Source organism: Sebastes fasciatus, chromosome 1, assembly GCF_043250625.1.
Source record: "Sebastes fasciatus isolate fSebFas1 chromosome 1, fSebFas1.pri, whole genome shotgun sequence".
Classification (NCBI taxonomy): domain Eukaryota; kingdom Metazoa; phylum Chordata; class Actinopteri; order Perciformes; family Sebastidae; genus Sebastes; species Sebastes fasciatus.
Genome location: NC_133795.1, coordinates 15,338,373 through 15,359,513, shown reverse-complemented (window position 1 = coordinate 15,359,513; position 21,141 = coordinate 15,338,373). Strand labels below are relative to the sequence as shown.

General features: G+C 36.9%; 1 protein-coding gene across 1 annotated transcript; it reads right to left on the bottom strand.

Annotated features, from left to right (window-relative positions):
* Nucleotides 1-8: 8 nt before the first annotated feature.
* Nucleotides 9-18,825, bottom strand: cdk4 (cyclin dependent kinase 4). The gene is made up of 8 exons (XM_074632126.1): nt 18,554-18,825; nt 8,920-9,143; nt 8,706-8,841; nt 8,380-8,547; nt 7,242-7,351; nt 3,680-3,730; nt 3,456-3,591; nt 9-837 (listed from the first exon to the last, which is right to left on the bottom strand). Exons 2-8 carry the CDS (start codon nt 9,135-9,137, stop codon nt 748-750), a joined length of 909 nt encoding a protein of 302 aa, XP_074488227.1. The 5' UTR covers nt 9,138-9,143; nt 18,554-18,825; the 3' UTR covers nt 9-747.
* Between the last annotated feature and the right edge of the window lie 2,316 nt (nt 18,826-21,141).

Below are 21,141 nucleotides of genomic sequence, written 5' to 3'. Positions count from 1 at the left end.
AGTTTGAATGTGATTAAAACTGTTTTTTATTCATATGTAGTAGCAGTGCTGGTTGATTTCAGATGGTTTTAGAAAACGGACAAAAAATGTTAAACATGAAATGACGTCCAACCCTTCAGTCCTCGGATAAAAGAAACAATTTATGACAGTATGTAAGGGCAATACCAGTATTTTTGTCATGTGTGTCTTCTTTGTGCGTTTTTCTTTCATGATTTTCATAAAACGTATAGTCTTATTGGTCCTTTAGTACGATAAATATTAACACAAATACAATAAGATCACTAACAGCTGGCTGTTCTAACCCCGAGGTGTCACTTCTGACAGACTTTGTTCAGCCTGTAACGAAAAAAGACGACATCTCCGCTTCCTTCTGTCGAAACACTGTAGAAAAGTAACACCATTTCAGAGGAGATGACAGACGTTTCTGTGCATCAGTCCCTGCAGTCGGGACTGACACACAGATCAAACATCAAAAACACTGGTACTGTCCTAGAAGACACGACACGTTAACATCATTAATTGTGACGTTGGAAAGCATGCCAGTGATCCTTAAGTTCACTCCTCTTCTTTTTTTTTTAAATTCCATTTCTCAGGCTTTAATCCTTTTTGATGTAGGAGTAACAAGAAAATATCCCAAAGCATAACCCAGACATCTTGAAAGGCAATGCACTGAATGAAATTGAAATCCTTTATGGTTAGGCCAGGTCTAAACTTAGACACTGTTACCTCTCGCTTCACTGCATCCTTTCAAGTCAATGTCTCCTCGTCCTGGAAATATGGATGTTCTAGGGCGTTCAGGGCAGATATTCGTTTCATGGGGTCGAAGGTCAGCATTTCCTGCAGAAGAAAGAACAGCAGAATATTAGAGCTGCTTCGGGTCAAAAATGAACAGACATTTTGAGAAATACTCTTATCCACTCTCCGCTCCGAGAGTTAGACGAGGAGGTTGATACCACTCAATTCAATTTCAATATGGTTTATCAGCATGAATGTCAATATTGCCAAAGCATCACGGATAATACAATTAAATAGTTAAATGAGAAGGACAAAAATACAAATCATTAAGTAAACTAAAGTAAATAAATATTAGGGCTGTCAAAGTTAACGTGATAATAACGCGTTAACATAAAACGCCACTAATTTCTTTAACGCATTAACACAATTTGCAGTATTTAGGTTGTAGCGGACTCAGTTTTAAAGCTAGAGTTAGAGTGAAGATACTGGCATCATATGAACCTAAAAAACACAAATAATCCATTGGTACCAACCATGTCATACTAGCTTGTAACAAAAGAGGCTAAATAACGCTCCAAACACTCAATTTTGGCGAAGAAAAACTGGCATGGCCATTTTCAAAGGGGTCCATTGACCTCTGACCTCAAGATATGTGAATGAAAATGGGTTCTATGGGTACCCACGAGTCTCCCCTTTACAGACATGCCCACTTTATGATAATAACATGCAGTTTGGGGCAAGTCATAGTCAAGTCAGCACACTGACACACTGACAGCTGTTCTATGCTGTAGCTGTAGCTGTACTATGTTATGATTTGAGCATATTTTTTTATGCTTAATGCAGTACCTGTGAGGGTTTCTGGACAATATTTGTGTTGTAAATTGATTTCCAATAATAAATATATACATACATTAGCATAAATCAGCATATTTACCCACTCCCATGTTAATGTGAGTATTAAATACTTGACAAATCTCCCTTTAAGGTACATTTTGAACCGATAAAAAACTTAACTATGGACAATCATGCAATTAAACGCGATAAAATATTTTAATAGATTGACAGCCCTAATAAATATATAAAAGAAGGAAATGGTAGAAAACAATTAACATGTGTTTTGTGTATGCATCATAGGTCTACTGAAAATAGAAGTAATTAATGTTTGTTTGGGGTCAATAAAAAAACTATTTACAACAATATATTAATACAAAATCACAAGTATCAAAAAAAAAAAATGAAGTAGAGAAGTAAATCAGAAGGAGTGTGAGCTGTGAGGAGATTAACTACACTTGTTGTGTGTCGTTTGTCTTGTGTGTCTACATCTTAGCTTAGCATAAAGACTGGAAACAGAGGGAAACAGCTAGCCTAGCTCTGTTCAAAGACAAAAACAAAATCCGCCTACCAGAACCTCTAAAGCGCATTAATTAACACGTCATATCTCATCTCAATATCAAAGACAAAACACGCCGTTTACGTAGGGTCATGTGCCCCACTATCTTTAGGCCAAGACCAGTTGCCAGGCAACCAGCAGACAGTGCAGGAAGTTACTGGTCAAAAAAAAAAAAGAAAAAAGATTAGCCAATATAACTTTCTTTGGTCATTAGGATTTAGTTATTTTAAACTGGTTTCAGGTCAGTCTTCTTTACATCATAAAGAGACGCAGAAAGAAGACAAAGAAAATATACCGCCTACTTTAACTCCTTGACTTTTAGAGGCTCAAAACTTGACCTCACTGTATAAAATGACCTGTTGTGACCTCTAGGAGAATCACAGCCTCATGAAACTTTACAGCAGATGATTCAGAGGATTGATGGCTTTTCTAGCTATATTGACAATAAGGGGGTTTCTGAGCAGTTGCTCGCCATCTAATCGCCAAAAATGTAATTTTTGCAGAAATCTCTTTTTCTATGGTGTTCCTCAAGGTCTTTTTGTCTTAATGTGGTATTTTGGAGGGATTATTGATTATTTTTTAATAATTCTTGAGTGGTAAATTGTTGAATTTATCACCAAATCTGTGTAATAAATGGTATCACCCCCAAAATTGCTGCAACAACATAATAGAGTATGGGAATGACCATCATATACTTCTATCATAATGTTCTAACCCCTCACACAATTTATTTTAATTAATATATTTTTCCTTTCCGGCTTATGACTACAGCTTGACACAAAGTGCTGATCTGCATCTCAAATTAATCTTCAGGTTCCCAGCTTTCAGATGATGTACACCACGTCTATGTGACATCTACTGCTGACCTGCTATCTTCCCCTAAAGACCCCCTGTACCCCCCTAAGAGAGACACAATGGGACTATGTGAAGAGGGGTGGAGTGGAAGAGGTTAAAAGGTATTGTTAAGATACTGGTTCAATCCCAGAAAAGCAACATTTACTGTACATTTCCTTTTTTAAATCTGTTGGTAAACTAAATACTAATTCATTATTGTCAGTTTTACCAGCTCTGTAAATAATAATGCAGAAAGAATACTTTTCCTTAAACAGTCCTGCTCTTTCCTCTAGTTTCACCAGCTGGTTAAATAACACATTAGTCACAAGAATCTCACCAGTGAGGTTATTGTGGCTTGTGTTGAACATCAGCAGACTATGAGCAACCCGACGTTACTGATCTGTTATCTGTCCTGATCTCAACTCTGTACACAGCTGAAAATGAATCAATTACCAGGCAGGATGGACTGCCACTTTAATTCACGGTGAAGTCTTACCAGCAATAGTTGCACCCCCAGCTCATTTATCTCTGGAACAAAGTCAGTGATTGGGCGAGGTAAGAGAGGGGGGAAGTGTTTTCTTGAGAGTGTAATATCAGTCGGCCACTCGTCCTCTGATGGCAAGCCAATAACTCTGAAATTACACAGAATTTTTTAATGCAATTGGTATAATATGAGTCATTAAGTCATGTAAATGTGATGAAAACTAATTTGTTACTCACTCAAATATTTTCCCAAGTTGGTCCACTTCTGATTCTCCGCAGAACAAAGGTCTATCAGACAGAAAGTTTGTACCAAAGTTAATAGATTGAAGCAGATGTTATTTTATTAGTTCACATGTCTTTGCAACTCCTGTTTGTGCAGGAGGGCAAACAGGAACATGATGTCCTTTAGACCAGGGCAGGAATTTCATGGCCCTCATGGCGTCTGTGCACTGGCGTCTGTCAGTTTGTCCTTCTGCCCCTTGAAAAAATAATATGCCCTGCGGCCACATTGGCAAGTTTCAAGGAGGAGAAGAAATCCAAACCCCCTGCTAAAAGGCACTGTATGTGAATATAGATATGAAATAATCATGAGGATGAATGTACTTTTCACAACTAAAACACAGCCACAAATCTTTGATCTATGTCGTTCATAGCTCGACTTTTAATGGTATTAACTTTGTCTGTAGACTATAGCACAACAAAGTAGGAAAGAACAACAATAAACACAATTAAAACATAAAAAAAAGTAACATTTAACTATGTCTACTTAGCCTGTTAGGCACAAATATAAAGGAAAAATTAGTCAACAAAATCAGGCAGGCAAAACGCTCAGCTTCTGAAAAGTAAATACCAATAAAAAAATTTTGTGACATAAACAGCTTTTTTATTTCACTGATAGTTAAACTATGTGTTTAAAATCAAATCAACCTTAACCCTTAAGTTAAATTCACTATTTCTGTGGACTTAAAATCATTGTTTTACTTGCTGCTCTGGCATTTGGCCTTTGTGCTCTCAAAAAAATGGCAACCAAACTCCAAGTGGCCCCTAAAATGATGAAATTGAAGGCCTACTTTAGACACAGATTAACATGACGTTGAATGATTCTACTGTCGGTAGAAGTTTGCAACATCTCACCCAAATCACCTTATTCATGATACTATCAATGTATCATCACCATCATTATATTAAATGTTCAATTATTTTGAGGCATGAATCTCGTTCCCACAGTTGACTGCCGTCTTCATGCAATGTGTCATTTGTACCACTAGATGGAGCTACTGTGTGTGTGTCAGTGCACTCACTGGCTCTCAGCTGATCTGGGAGAGACATTGCAAACCAGACTGATGAGCGTTAAAAAGCTTGACTCACATTATGACTTATTATTATGCAGAAACTGTTTGTAGACACTATCATGTTTGGATGTGTTGAAGCAGGTCTGTGAGCCGTCGGTGGGGTTTTGTATCAGCAAGCATGATGCTGATGACTTCAAGGTGTGCAGTACAACTACAGTATGTGTCATTTTAAATGTATTGTAGATTTGGTTGGAAGAGGGACAAAGCTGAAATAAAATATGTGTATGTGCTGTGACATAATGAGTGCAGCAAAGCCCGGCTGTTTTTCACCAGTTCACCTCCCGACAGTCTGTGGCTCCAGACCAGATTTCCCCGGAGCCACAGATAACCTGGTAATGTGATCTGTGTACAGATAAAATCTGAACCGTCCCCAAACTCATCACGGCTGCTCTGAGTCTGACGCACAAACGTGTGGTGTGTTTGAGAGTTAAACTCTGGACACTCACATCACCAACCAATGAGTGTCACTACTATAGTTAATGGGCCTCATGCAAGAACATTTCCGTATTCTTGTCTTAACTTTCTCTTACTATTTTTTAGTCCATGGGCTCGTACGAGTGTACCAAGTCGGCTCGATGCATTATCCCTTACGTACAATCCATTAGTGAAAAACTTAGGTTTGGATAACAGCAGACTAATTGCACATGACTCTTACAACAGGTTTGGACCACTGACAAAATTAGACAAAATTCAAAATACGAGAAAATTGGTAAATGCGGCAAGTTCTCCTAAATCACTCGTACAGACCACTTAAAGGGACTCTCTGTAAGAATCAGAAATTGCTTGTTAACAGCGACACCTGTGGCCGTTAAGTCAACGAAAGTCAGCACCCTATTGCTCGCGCTTGTGCTCGCTCTAAAAAGACATGAACGAGCATCGTTCAAAACAGTGAGGCGACACACGTCAGCTAAAACCACAATATCACTCTATATTTCAGCTGCTTGGCAGTAATGTTAGCTGACCAGACGAAGGTCTCTCCATGAATCACTGCTGATCGTAGTGTTGGCTTTTCCTGCTTCAGCCTCCCGACCGCGGCCGGAGGGAACAGGGGAGACGCCAACGTTTTGGTCGGAGACGATAACGTTTCTCGCTGCGGAGCCCCGTCACTTCACAAGACATGGAAAACGTGGAGGAGCTGCAGCATTTATTTCTGCACAAACGTCCACTGTACATTCACTAGATATTCTCAGAGCTAAACTAACTCTTCTGCAGTGTGTAGTGAGCGCGCGTGCACGTGAGAGTGGAGCGAAAGAGCGGGTGAGAACGAGCGCGGTGTGTGAGTGAAGGCAAGCAGGCAGGCAGAGGAGCAGAGACTCCGGCACTGGAGACCAAAGCTAAGGTCTCCCCTGCATCCTCCGACCGCGGCCAACACTCTTTTGCAAGACGGGCTTCTCTAGATATAACTTTGGTGCTTCCGTGTAGTTTGTGTTGGAGTCTTGTCTGAACAGCGTAGCCATACACGAGCGCGCATGGGGCACCGACCCGCAATGATTTATACGTGTAAGAAGTTACAAACAGTCCCTTGAAGAAGATATCTGTTCGTAGTGCATTAGGCCCGTTGAGACTAAAGGTAGAACATACCTCCCTTTGCCAAGATGATCAGTACAATATTGTGTATTGTTTGATGTTCTGTTTTGTCTCATAATATAGTGCTGGTATGTTTGGGAATATAAAATTGAAGAGCTGGGAAATATCCTCGTACATGCTCCTGAAAGTTACTTTACAGCCAATACGCATTAGCATTCATAGGAAACATAGCCCAGAGTGTGTTTATTTAAATAAAACAAATATTGAGGAAACACTTGTATTTAACATATGTGCAAACTGTTCAGTGTCAATGTATTTCATTTGCTGACTTGAAACACAAGACGGGACTTGTGATGTGTCAATATTTAACCAAAGTCTTTCTCACAATCTTTCCCTATCCTAGTAACCTAAACCTTACAACAAAGAAGAGGCTGTTCTTTGTTCTTTGAACGCCCTACCCTCCCTATTTATGATTCATGTGCAGTATAAAAAGATGCCGGTGAACATTATCCAAGCAGCAGTTTCCTTCAAAACCTGTTTGGCAGAGTGAATTAGTAGTATGTAAATGTATTTTGTAGGAGAATTGGAGAGTTTCAAACTCTGAGCTAGCCTGAAGAGTCATACGAGAAACTAGCTAACTCACTTTGTGAACACAAACCTCCACCTTGTAACGGTACCTTCAGGATATGCAATCGAATCTCTGCTTTGTAACTTAATCAGATCACCACCAAACTGCACGGTTCCTTTGCCCGAAGCCTCTCTTCTCACCAAATCACATCAAAATCTGTTCATGTTACCTTTTTGTGAGACACATTTTCAAACTGGACTCAAACACTGGTACAGGCATATTGATCATAACAAACAAACATACATATAGTGCGATAAGTCTTCTTTATGCAAACATTATTCTGCTGACTCACTTGCGTCTGAACATCTCAGCAAAGATGCAGCCGGTGCTCCAGATGTCCACAGGTGTGGCGTAACTGGTCTGCAGCAGAACCTCGGGGGGTCGGTACCACAGCGTCACCACCTGGGAGACACAAACATGAGGAGTCCATCAACTGGACTGTTTATGCATGTTTTAGCTTGTTAACAAACAAAATACCATTTTCCAAAGCTTAACATACATTTTAGAGCTCCTACCTTCCAGGTGGCCAATTTATAAAATGAATTTTACTACAGTGTGGATATCTAGTGACAAGCTGTTCTTAGTATGCTAACCATGCGGCTGTGGCTCAGAGGGTCGAGCAGGTTGTCATCCAATCAAAAGGTCGGTGGTTCGATCCCCAGCTGCTCCGGGTCACATGTCGATGTGTCCTTGAGCAAGACACTTAACCCCAAATTGATCCTGAAGGCTGAACCATCAGTGTGTGAATATGTTTTTAGATTAGATCCTGATGGGCAAAGTTGGCACCTTAGCAGCCTCTGCCATCAGTGTGTGAATGCTGATGTGTAGTGTAAAGAGCTTTGAGAGGTTGGAAAAGCGCTATATAAATGCAAGTCCATTTACCATTTAACAGGCTAAATGGGCTAAACCCAGACAGTAAGCCTGCTAAATATTAGCATGTTAGCATTGTCATTGTGAGCAAGTTAGCATGTACTACCTGACAGAGACCCTATAGCGTGGCTGTAGACTCATATTCTTGTTAAAAGGAAGCTCAAACCAAGATTTGACAGTAAGCTACTGAAAAAAAAACATTAAATGTATGCTATTTTGTGAGGAAATTTAACTCAGAAGACAAATAATAAACTAGCATGGAGTTTGCCAAAAGGGTAATGGGAAGTTGGTAGTGTCTTGTATTCACATGAGGTTAATGTCTGGCAGCAGACAGTCACACGTTAGTCCCTGAATGCACCGTCAATGAGGAATTTAAGTGCAATTTGGACAAAAAATAACTTCCTTTCCGTGGCTGAAGGTTGACTTTTATTTTGAACTGAAATAAATGGAAACAGCAGCTACATGAATGGTTAAAATCTAAAAAATAAATATGGTAATCTTTGGAAAATGCTGTATACATGACACAAAAAACTATTGGTGTGGTCCAGGTGAGCTCTTACCACGGGAGTGAGGGCCATGTGGCAGCTGTAGATCCTGGCCAGTCCGAAGTCAGCCAGCTTCACCTGGCCCTGGCTGGTCACCAGAATATTCTCTGGTTTCAGGTCCCGGTGCATCACGCGGTTCGAGTGAAGGAATGCAAGACCGCACAGCAGCTGCCTCATCAGGTCCTGCACAAACACACAGGAATATTTCAACTGGAGCTAAATATTTCAACAGAGGTTGCTTTAAAGCAGGGTTAAAAAAAAGACCTCAATAAATGAAAAACACTCCATCCATTTGACAGATTATGCAGTTTAGTTTAGATATTGTTTCAGTAAATTCTCACTTTGACGCGGCCGGGGGATAATCCTGCAGCTGGGGCTCTCTCTAGGTACGTCTTGAGGTCTTGGTCCACATGTTCAAACACCAGAGTGACTTTGGTCTCCTGGTCCGACCTCTGGGTGGCACATACATCCATGAGCCTGCATAATAACAACAGTGACTTCTGTAAGAGGTGTTCACGGTGAATTGTAGACAACACACTTTGATAGCGGTCTTACCTGACCACGTTGGGGTGGTCGAACTGCTCCAGCCTTTTTAACAGAGCCACCTCTCTGACTGTGGAGATCGGAAGGCCATTTTGATCTGTCTGGACGCGCACGCTCTTCAGAGCCACAAACTGCCCGCTCTCTATATCTCTGGCCTTAAAAACCGTCCCGTAAGCGCCTCCTCCGATCTCTGCCACTGGCTCATACTGCATACTGGCGCCGTGGGCCATGACAGACTGAAAGAGAGACAAAGAATGATGCACACATTAGATGCAAAAGCTATTAATTATAATAATGAGATGATGAAAAGTAATCATGTAGATATACACTGCTTTATTAAAAAAATAAAAAATAAAGACTTATTCTTAGCAGGCCACTTGTGACTTTTTAACTTCTATGAAGCTTAACAAGCATAACTGGAAAAAATCAATTCAGTGTGTGAACAACTCTCCCAACGAAGTAGGAAGCAGAGATTTTTAAACATCACACTAATATGCAGCCTGGAGCTGTTCTACTGAAAATACTGGAAATGAACATGAGACTAACTGGGAATCCTCATCCGTGCTTTATACGGCTCAACAACATGGTGGATGTGCCGAGGAGCCGACTAGGCCACTCTGGTTCTGTGCTGCTGAATGTGTAACATTTGCAATTGCACAAATACTGTCAAAGACTGAAAAACTACTTCTAGATAAAATATCTAGATGGGAAAGTCTAATCGAGTAAATTACATACCTAAAAGAAAATCAGGGTACTTGACTGTGATACAAAAATCCTGTATGTATCATCATATTGCGCTCTGCTGCCTCTCACAGTCTGCCTACTGTGGAAAGTTGCAAAATCAGTTTAATTAGTTTGATACGTCATAGGGGCTTTCTTAAAGAATCTAACTGTGGTGCCGCTCCATCACATGTCATTCTACTAAAATATCATTGTATGAAATATAAAAATATAATAAATGCATTTATGATGGTAATGTTTTACCAAAACGTTCTGGGAAGGTTACCGAAGTTTATTTGTAATATCAAACAATATGTAAAGCATTATGGAAGCTTTTTTATGGCAAAAAAATGATTGATTAAATACAAAATTATTAGTTGTTAATCTTTTCTTGTTTAACCACTAGATAACAATTTATTTCTGGTTTTAATTGTTTACAAAAGGCAGACTGTGTGGTCCATGTGTCACCATTAATAGTTGACACAATTGGTTATACATAAATAATATATTATGAAAATAATTTAAAACCATAAACTATATTTATGTTCATGTATTTATGATATGAAAATTAAAGCCAGTAAAATCCAAATTATTAGTGTAGCCTACTAATAACTAACTGACTAATATAGAAACTAATATAGAAGTATTTGTTTGGCGTGTCAATGTATTAAAAGGTAATTAAAAACAGACAAGAATAGTAAGAGTTATTTTTTTCATTTGAATAATTTAAAGTTCATGAACTCTGCAGACGTACAATCGGATCTTTCGGATCTAGATGGGAAAGTCTAATCGAGTAAATTACATACCTAAAAGAAAATCAGGGTACTTGACTGTGATACAAAAATCCTGTATGTATCATCATATTGCCCAACTCTATCAACTTTATTCATTAAAGCCCAATAAATTGGGTTTCAATACCCTCTCAGTTCAGTTATCATCATCATCCACCCTGTTCTCATTCCCAGCTCGTCACATACGGACGCTTGGTCAGGACCTCTTGGGGTCAAGTAAGTAAGTACTTTACGTACATGACATTAGTTAAGTACATTATGTAAGTAACTTTAAAAACGTCAACGTTGAGTTTTGGTCTCACACGGGACACGAACAGCGGTCTCCTGGGTGCAGGTTCTGTGTTTGTTTGACCCGTCCGTCCACCCTGACCTCCTAACGACGTGGACGGAGTGAATGGACGGCTGGAGCAGTTGTTTTGAGCATCTAATATCGCGGCAGACAGGTTTACATTGGAGTTAGATAAAAGCCCGGTGCGTCTCATACAGAAACCGATGGGCACGGCAAAGCGTCGGTATTTGACAACTTGGGAATAAGACCAGGCTGCATCATCAGGGAGGTGAACATTCAACACATTCAGGCTGCTATCAACACTACTAACTGCACATTCAAACGTAGACAGACGCAGACATCTTTAAACCTGCAATAACAGATGTTTTGTTTTTTGCCACTTTGGCAACAGAACAAGATAAACACAACATTGACATATTATCACTAGTAACAAAGTTCTTACAGTGAATATGTTAGCAAACAGCTGCCTATTTACACATCCAGCAGACTGAAAGTGACATTAGCATTCATTTAGAGTCTGTTTCTGTCTGGCGGATGCAAATAAATAACATATTCACTCTCTTTTTAGCTCTGTTTTGGTCTCCAACGACTTCTGAGGAAAATATCTGACTCTTTAGCTGCTAAATGTTCCACTATAGTCACCATAATGACTCTGATGAGAGCGGTGAGAATCAAAACAGTTACGTTGAGGGCTGTAAAACCAAAACAATTAGCTGAAAGATGCTAAAACTCTTTGTAGAATTGAGGGGAACTGCATTGTAGGGTACGTTTCAGGTCACATTACACACAGTATTTGACCTGTTGCTAATTTAAAAACTAATGATTGATGCACCTTTACATAATATTAGAGGCGACGAGGCCTTCACTCACACTTTACATCTTTTCAGTGAAAATGATGGGTCGCTAATATACAACCCTTCTCATATTTCAACCATTCTGGCAGAAGGAGTCAACCACACTTGAAGCTAAATGCACAGCATTTGTATAGCTCATTGTGCTGGCCTCTATTAGACTAAAGCCTCATAAGAGCTCTCCAGCTACTCTGGGTGCAAAGTGCTGAAATGTGTGACATATTTTTGAACATATCCAATTTATCAACGCTCTTCTACATTCGCCAAATGTTTTATAAGCTGCCAGGACAAAGTACCTGACCTCCCAATAGAAGTCAAATGACTCTGAATGGGAACGCCATTTTAAAAGCAAATACACTTGATGCGGGACATTTTGGCCGCCACTCTGCCAACACAGGAAGCACCTTCAACCACTCAAAACCAAAAACAGCTTTTCTGTCCCGTCCCTTCTAACTTTCCTCTTCACTAACTCCATCCATCATCACGCAACCACAGACAGCATCATCCCACTGCTTCCTTCCCTTTGTTCAAGCCTCCATCTACAGTGTACCCTCCCACCTACTCAACATCAACACCTGTCACCTTCATACCCGCCATATATGTCCTATTCACTGGTGGTGGTTCAGTGCTCCTCTGCTTCCTCATATCCCTCCCTGCTGCCTTCAGTACAGTGCATGGCATTAAGGATGTCTGGTTCAAAATATCAATGCTCATTATTCTAAGGACAGAGCATAATCATCATCATCATCATCATCATCATCTCTATTGTATAACAGGGCTGCACAAGTAATCACATTTTTTAGCAAAATCGCAATCTGGCCCAGTGTAATTTTCAAATTGCAGGATGCGCAATATTTGTTAAAGGCAAAATACCATTTTAAATTACATATTGTGGTGCTGCAGAGATGTCCTGTCCTACACATCATATTCTACAGAGTTAAGAAAACATCTGTTTGGTGCAGATCCCCACAAAAATCACACCATAATCATTTTAATATGTTTTCCAATGGAAATGAAAATAATGATGTAAAAATGATGTAAAAATTGTCATTCTCTCCAACATCGCAAATCACATCGCAATTGAGATATGAGTCAAAATAATCGCAATTAGATATTTTTTTATATTTAGATATTTTTTTTAAGGTAAAGTCATTTTTTTTGTTAAATGATGGACATCTGCCTCAGAGACTCATGTGTTGGTGTGGAAGGAAAAATAACTATTAAAGTCCTGTTTTCCCCTCATGCTCAACCTGATCTCAAGTTTGAACAAAAACAGGACTTTTATAACCTGCTATCTACCGTTACCTACCAGTTTTCATAATTTAATACACCGATCTATAGGTGTTGCCTGTCCACAGTTTTTATGTGATTTTGTGAATCTTAGAGCATCTTAAATTTATGTTCATGTAAATATCTTTGACCAACATTGTAACTGTCAGCCAACTAATAATGCACTCAGAAAAATGTGACTAGAGCTGAAACGTTTAGTCTATTCATCAATTAGTCGACTAATCAATCAGTTGACTGACAAAATGATTTGAGGGAAAATGTTAATATTCAATAAATCCTTTCAATCACTTTTGTAACTAACATCTGCTGGCTCTATCTTCTTACATGTATGGCTTTGACGCTTTTTTTCATATATGATAGTAAACTGAATATATTTGGGTTTCGAACTGTTGGTTCGATAAAAAAAAGCAATTTGAATACATCACTCTGGGCTCGGGGAAATTGGCATGATTCACGACTTACTGACAGTCTATCGACAAAACACCTTTTTTTAATCTTAATATCTTCATATGATTCATAACAATATGAATAAAATACTCAACTGTCAAGAGAAAACGTTTCAGTGACTCCTGCTGTCAGACTGTGTTTAACTATGAGCACGGTGGATTTGTTAGAGCGGACAAAGTGTGAAATAGATGAAGTACGGCTGGAGCTAAAATGGTTTCAGCAGGGGAGAGTGAGAAAAGTACAGCAACAAAAGAGCAGAAACACAATCCACTGAAAGCCAAACAATTCAACAAGGAATTAATTCTCCTCTGTTGTATACCGGTCTCTTCATTTTCCAAAGCCGGCTCTCCAAAATCTAACACTCTGAATGGCCGTAAAAAGATTTAGTTGACAGCATGAAATGCATGATTGGACTGTAACTTTGTAAACGCGATGGCTTCTCACAAGCCTGGAGAATAAAACAGATAAATGCAGAGTCACTGCTGTATAATGTAGCTATACTGGACATACTGGAGGCCTTTTGGGGCACATTTTTGAAGATTTAGATGATTTGATGAATCACATTTAGAGCCTTTCAGATCTGCATGCAAATCAACTATTTTACTAACCATTGACAACCCAACATGTACACATATAGGGTTAATTATATCTCAAGGTATTCGGTGAGGTGGTATTATATTGCAACTATACTGGGTAAAATACTTAGTTGGCACAGAGTAGTTATAGTGATTGAATATTCAGATATGCTGCCAAACCACAATAGCTGAAGTGGTCAATATAAACTGTTGTTAATAAGAGGAAGAGATGTTGCACGATGCTTTTCTTTCTTCCTCTTATGCAAAGAAAGTTGAGTCAGACTGTCTGCTGACAAGAACCGACCTGCATTCTTGTGTATCTGCAAGAAAATGCAAATTCAACATTATTCATGTCAGAACTGAACTGAGAAATAGAAATAAAATAATTGACTTAATTCAGCAAAACAGAGAAACATAAAAATACCACACATATGACCCAAGAAACATTTTAATGCAATATTGTTGGGTGTTCTATTTTTAGACTTTGATTTAGTTTAATTCATAAAGATTTGTAGCTGATTCTAAAATGTAATATATCTTCCGAATTAAGTTAAGTTTACTCTTCACAACAACCTTTATTTGTTTTCTACATATAAGAGAAAACCAGTGAACTATCACTTATCTATTGACGTTACTAATACAAAATATTATATTCAGAGAAAGATCCGATTGTACGTCTGCAGAGTTCATGAACTTTAAATTATTCAAATGAAAAAAATAACTCTTACTATTCTTGTCTGTTTTTAATTACCTTTTAATACATTGACACGCCAAACAAATACTTCTATATTAGTTTCTATATTAGTCAGTTAGTTATTAGTAGGCTACACTAATAATTTGGATTTTACTGGCTTTAATTTTCATATCATAAATACATGAACATAAATATAGTTTATGGTTTTAAATTATTTTCATAATATATTATTTATGTATAACCAATTGTGTCAACTATTAATGGTGACACATGGACCACACAGTCTGCCTTTTGTAAACAATTAAAACCAGAAATAAATTGTTATCTAGTGGTTAAACAAGAAAAGATTAACAACTAATAATTTTGTATTTAATCAATCATTTTTTTGCCATAAAAAGCTTCCATAATGCTTTACATATTGTTTGATATTACAAATAAACTTCGGTAACCTTCCCAGAACGTTTTGGTAAAACATTACCATCATAAATGCATTTATTATATTTTTATATTTCATACAATGATATTTTAGTAGAATGACATGTGATGGAGCGGCACCACAGTTAGATTCTTTAAGAAAGCCCCTATGACGTATCAAACTAATTAAACTGATTTTGCAACTTTCCACAGTAGGCAGACTGTGAGAGGCAGCAGAGCCACAAAGACGGAGAAAATACTTGAGGAGGAAGAGAGAGGTGGTGAAAGAGGTCCGTACTGTCAAACTGCAGATCATTACTGTAGCTTCTTTATTCCTAATAGAGCTCTTTTCTTCCTTTCTGTGTAAGTACATTTAAAGAGCTGCATAAAACTGGAGTCAAATTCCTTGTATGTCTGTACAGATTCTGATTCTCAACCAACACTGGATCTTTCAGCCCTTTTTTTTTTTTACTTAAATGCAGAGGTGGAAGAAGTACTCACATCTTTTACTTAAGTAAATGTAAGAATACCACATTGTAGAAATACTCTGTTACAAGTAAAAAGCACTACATTCAAATCTTAACTGAAGTAAAAGTACAAAAGTATTGCCATCAAAATATACTTAAAGTACCAAAAGTAAAAGTACTCGTTATGCAGAATGGTTCATTTCAGAGGTGGAGTAAAAAGTACAATATTTACTTCTGAAATGTAGTGGAGTAGAAGTATAGAGTAGCAGAAAATGTAGTACATTAAGATAGGAACTCTTATATTTGATTAATTATGATATAGATATTTACTGAGCTGGGCATTTTACAGTTAAAAAATAAAATTGGGAGTGCTCACTGGATGACATACTGTATGCCTAATATAACCCCGTTACTCCCCTTCTGACTACTAGATAAAGCAAATTTTAATTTCAGCTCTTTTCTTGGGTGGTAGTGGCCTTGCTAATCTTTGAATAGTGGAAAAATAATTTTACTAGTGGGAGGAAATCAAAAGAAGTGGTTTTGAGGTAATTTGATGTAAAATTCTGACAGTACAAAATAAGCTTCTGTGTATATTTTTTTTTAAATAAGGATTTACATGTACAAACTTTTTTTTACTGTTAATATGAGAATCATGTAGGTCATGTGGGGGAAGACGCCCCTTTATGAGATTTTACAATTAGTTTAATAATGAAAACAGAGTTGTAGTTTGTCATGATTTAGTTACCTTATAAATGTGTTTACTTGAGCATACTTCTTGTGTACGTATTATATTGATATGCAAATGATGCATATTTTAAAGGTCCCATATCGTGCTCATTTTCAGGTTCATACTTTGATTTTGTGTTTCTACTAGAACATGTTTACCTGATTTAATATTTTTAAAAAAACTTTATTTTCTTTGTACTGTCTGCCTGATTATACCTGTATTTACCCTCTGTCTGAAACGCTCCGTTTTAGTGCATTTCAACGGAATTGCGTTGCTAGGCAACAGTTTGGGTCCATGTTTACTTCCTGTCAGCTGATGTCATTCACATACACTGCAACAGGAAATAAACTGGGACACATTTAGAATGTTTATCTTTAAAACCGTGTAATAATCTATATATTGTATATTTGTGACATCACAATATGGACAGAAATCCTAACGGCTTGTTTCAAACGCGCAATTTCTGAATACGGGCTGTGTGTATTTCTCCGTATATTGATCGTTTTGATAGTTTAACAGTATTAATATAGAACTTAAACCTGCTTTATAATATAAAAGACATGAAAATCTCCCTTTTTTTTTTTTTACAATATGGGACCTTTAAAGGAAAATAGAAACTGTTCTTCAAGGAGGCGTCTTACTCCAGTCTAACCTATGTAACAGCATCACTGTTCTAAACTACCTCTAACTATCTAACTCCTACAATAGTTTGATTTAAAACGTTTTCACTGGATTACAGAGTTAGCCTGTTAAAAGTTCATCATTGTCCCATAATGAATGACTAAGGCTCTGTGCGGTCAAACCTCCTCTCTGGTCCTACAGGATGTGGTCAGCCTTGTCACCCTAAAAACATCTACTCGTTTCCTCCTTGGTGACACAACTGCTCACAACACCAGAGCAAATACAGAGGACAGATTTTTAGCACAACACCCTGGTAGTTTCACTGCACACTGAGGCCTATAACAGCAGCTATCGATCACAGGAGAGGGGAGAGCCTGTCAGTATTGATTATCAGCTCTAGTTTGTCTCCCACGTTTCATTCATAGGCGACTTATTATTGTTTTATTATTATTGTTGTTAAATGCATATCTTCATATATTATGTTGCTGTTTATTTCAGGGACTATAAGAATATAGGCCTACATATATCAGACACGCCTATTATTTCACAGCATAAAAATGTTTTCTTAGTTTAATTTAGTTTATTTATTTATTGCACAAGTAACAAAATACAAAAAGCACAAAGGGTTCAAATAAAATAAAATAAATAAAAATATAAAATGTAACGGTATGGAATATGTTAGCATAACAAATAGAAGAAAATGGAAAGTAGTAGTAGAAGTATTGATTATCAGCTCTAGTTTGTCTCCCACGTTTCATTCATAGGCGACTTATTATTGTGTTATTATTATTGTTGTTAAATGCATATCTTCATATATTATGTTGCTGTTTATTTCAGGGACTAAGAATACAGGCATACATATATATATAACAGACACGCCTATTATTTCACCACATAAAAATGTTTTCTTAGTTTAATTTAGTTTATTTGTTTGCACAAGTAACAAAATACAAAAAGGCATAAAGGGTTAAAATACAATAAAATAAATAAACATAATCACATAATCCATGCTGCAGAATACTTATTATTATTGTTGTTAAATGCATATCTTCATATATTATGTTGCTGTTTATTTCAGGGACTAAGAATATAGGCCTACATTTAAATCAGACACGCCTATTATTTCACCACATAAAAATGTTTTCTTAATTTAATTTAGTTTATTTATTGGCACAGGTAGTAAAAAAATACAAAAAGCAAAAAGGGTTCAACAAGAAGAAAGATGGAATATGTTAGCACAACAAATAGAAGAAAATAGAATCAAATGACCAGGGCTCTGTGGAAATACAGAGGACAGATTTTAGAATAACACCTGGAAGTTTCACTGCACACTGAGGCCTATAACAGCAGCTATCGATCACAGGAGAGGAGAGAGCCTGTCAGTATTGATTATCGGCTCTAGTTTGTCTCCCACGTTTCATTCACAGGCGGATGTTGAAGGCCAGGGGGCGGAGGCAGAAACAGGACAGACAGAGAGACAGACAGACGGAAAGCCCCCTGTCTGTCTGTCCCCGACACGTGGTGCTCTTCCATAGCGCTCCTTTGTTAATTAAACTGGTATAAAACAAAGTGAAGCAACAAACACAGACTGTTTTTCCTCCAGTCCTTCACTTGCATGTTAACTGACGTGGCGGAAGAAGACAGTAAAAAAGTGCAGACTGCAGAGGCAGATCACCGCCTTTTAGAACTAACTTCCACATCTGTACCTTATTACATAAACACATGAATCATGTTACCGACAGTAAGGAGACTTCACTTACCTCGTCTGTGTGTGTTTTCTGCAGCAGCAGGTGAGCTTTACTGTAAGCTTTATGAGGAGGACATGCTGTCTAATGTGCCACGTATATATATATATAAATATATATAGGTCCTCAAGAAGAAGAAGAGGAAGAAGACGCGGGTCCAGCAGGCAGGCGGAGGGTTACAGCTCCAGCAGCAGCAGCTCTGATGTGTTCAAACCAATCAACAGGTTGTGATTCAGGCCTCCTCTCTTCTCTTCTCTCTCTGTGTTTTCAGTCCCAGCAGCCTCAACTCTTTTTGGGTTGTCGCTTCCTGTTGCTTCTGGCAACTCCTGGAGGAGGCGGAGCTAAAAGAAGAAAAAAAAGAAGAAAATTAACAAAAAGCTCTGCTGTGTCTTATAATAAAGTTATAATAATCACATAATCCATGCTGCAGAATACTTATTATAGTCATTTAAAGGTATTATTGTACATAGTATGTACAATAATACATAATATTACATAATATTATCTATAATAATACATGATATTATATAATTAGGTAATAATATAATAATACCTAATAATGATATTATTATTAATGTTGTTATATGCATATCTTCATATATTATGTTGCTGTTTATTTCAGGTACTAAGAATATAGGCCTACATATATATATCAGACATGCCTATTATTTCACCACATAAAAATGTTTTCTTAGTTTAATTTTGTTTATTTATTTGCATAAGTAAGAAAATAAAAAAAGCATAAAGGGTTAAAATAAAATAAAATAAATAAACATATAAAATTTAAGAAGAAAGAAAAAACATTATGGAATATATTAGCACAACAAATAGAAGAAAATAGAAAAAAAACCTAATAATAAAATAAATTATGAATTATTTATCATTAATAATAGATATTAAAAAACAATATAATAAAAATAGAATAGATTATATGTGCCATCAATGAAAGGCATGGCATACAACTGCTAGGAAAAAAAGGCCACAATAAATCAAATTCTGGGGTTATCTAACTCCTCCTACAAAATACAAAAAAACATAAAAGGTTTCAAATAAAATAAAACAACAACATATAAAATGTAAGAAGAAAGACAGTAAAACAATATGGAATATATTAGCACAAAAAATTGAAAAAAATATAACCTTATAATTAAATAAATTATAAATTATTATTATTATAAGAATATTATATATTTTTATGTTTATGTACATAAATTAATTCCCATACGTCCATACTATAAATTAAAATATCATCCACTTGTATATATAAATCTTTGCTTAGAAATATTACAGTTTGTGTTAACAGTAAACATTGTAATTCATTTTATTTTCATGTTTTGTATTCAATGTAATTTCTTTATTATTATATTTTAATCATAGTGATAATCAACTGGTAAGAAATATTTTTTCCACAGAAAATTGAATAATTTAATTTGAGATTTGTTTCAGGGGAATTGATATAATAGCATAATAGTAATAGGCAGCAGCAGTATTGAGACTTTATAGAGATGCAGTTGTTTCTCAGATGCCCCTAATTTGACCAGTTCTCAGTTGTGTAACCACAAATGTTGACTAATGTTGGTGTTATGAGGTGGAAATGTTTCTGCTGATGACTTGCACTGCAGATCGACTGGCATTTCTGCTTTTTATTCTTTTCATAGAGCAAACCAGATTCTACACTTTGAAAGTGATATGACTATAGATATTATAAATGTATGGTAATTACTGTGTGTCTAACATGTTTATTTACATCCTCTTTAGGGATTTCATTGCATCAGATATAAGAATGCCTCTGGCTCTGTATAATGTTTACCACAACCCAGCGATGGCCTTGGACCCTCCATTATCATACAGATGAGGACACACCATCAGTATACGTGAAAACTATCATTGGCTCATTTCCAATCTTTCCTACAGCACTGCTGGCTTCACATATGATTATCAGTCATAGTCTGTAACTGATATCTCTCCTTACTACACTGCGTATCTCTGATCCCAGCTGTACGTTGCCAACTGTGTACTTCAAATAGGACATACTGCACTTACAGTATAGGCATTTGTAACCTCCAGGCTGCACTATTTCAATGAGATTCTTTATATTACTAAGAGAGGTTAACACATGGATGGATGTTTCTGCATGAGACACTGAACAGCATTAATCCGTCAAGATCTCCATTTGCTTGAATACCTCTTTGTTTTTTTAATTTCATTTCTATTTCTTTTATCACCTCCCTTTGTCGTCTTGTTTTCACATTTTAATCTGTTGACACACTGAAAAGTGCTATGTATATTTATTACCACTCATAGTCTCATTGTACCAATAAACCAGATCGATATCCACTTAACATTTTTGGATTTCTGGAGAAAATAGTCAAATTAAACATAACATTTTTAACTCAAACTGTTAATTTGATCACTTAGAATATAACACAAAGCTCAATGATTCTGAAAAAAAGCCTTCAAGTCCTCAAGCGCTAGAGTCAGAAATGATTTACTGAAGTCGTAAATGTGTGCTATTAAAAAGTCAGCTAATTCAGCTCTTCAGCACACCTGCAGCTTCTTATCACTCATTCACAACACTGACTGTAATACCTTTAAATAATATA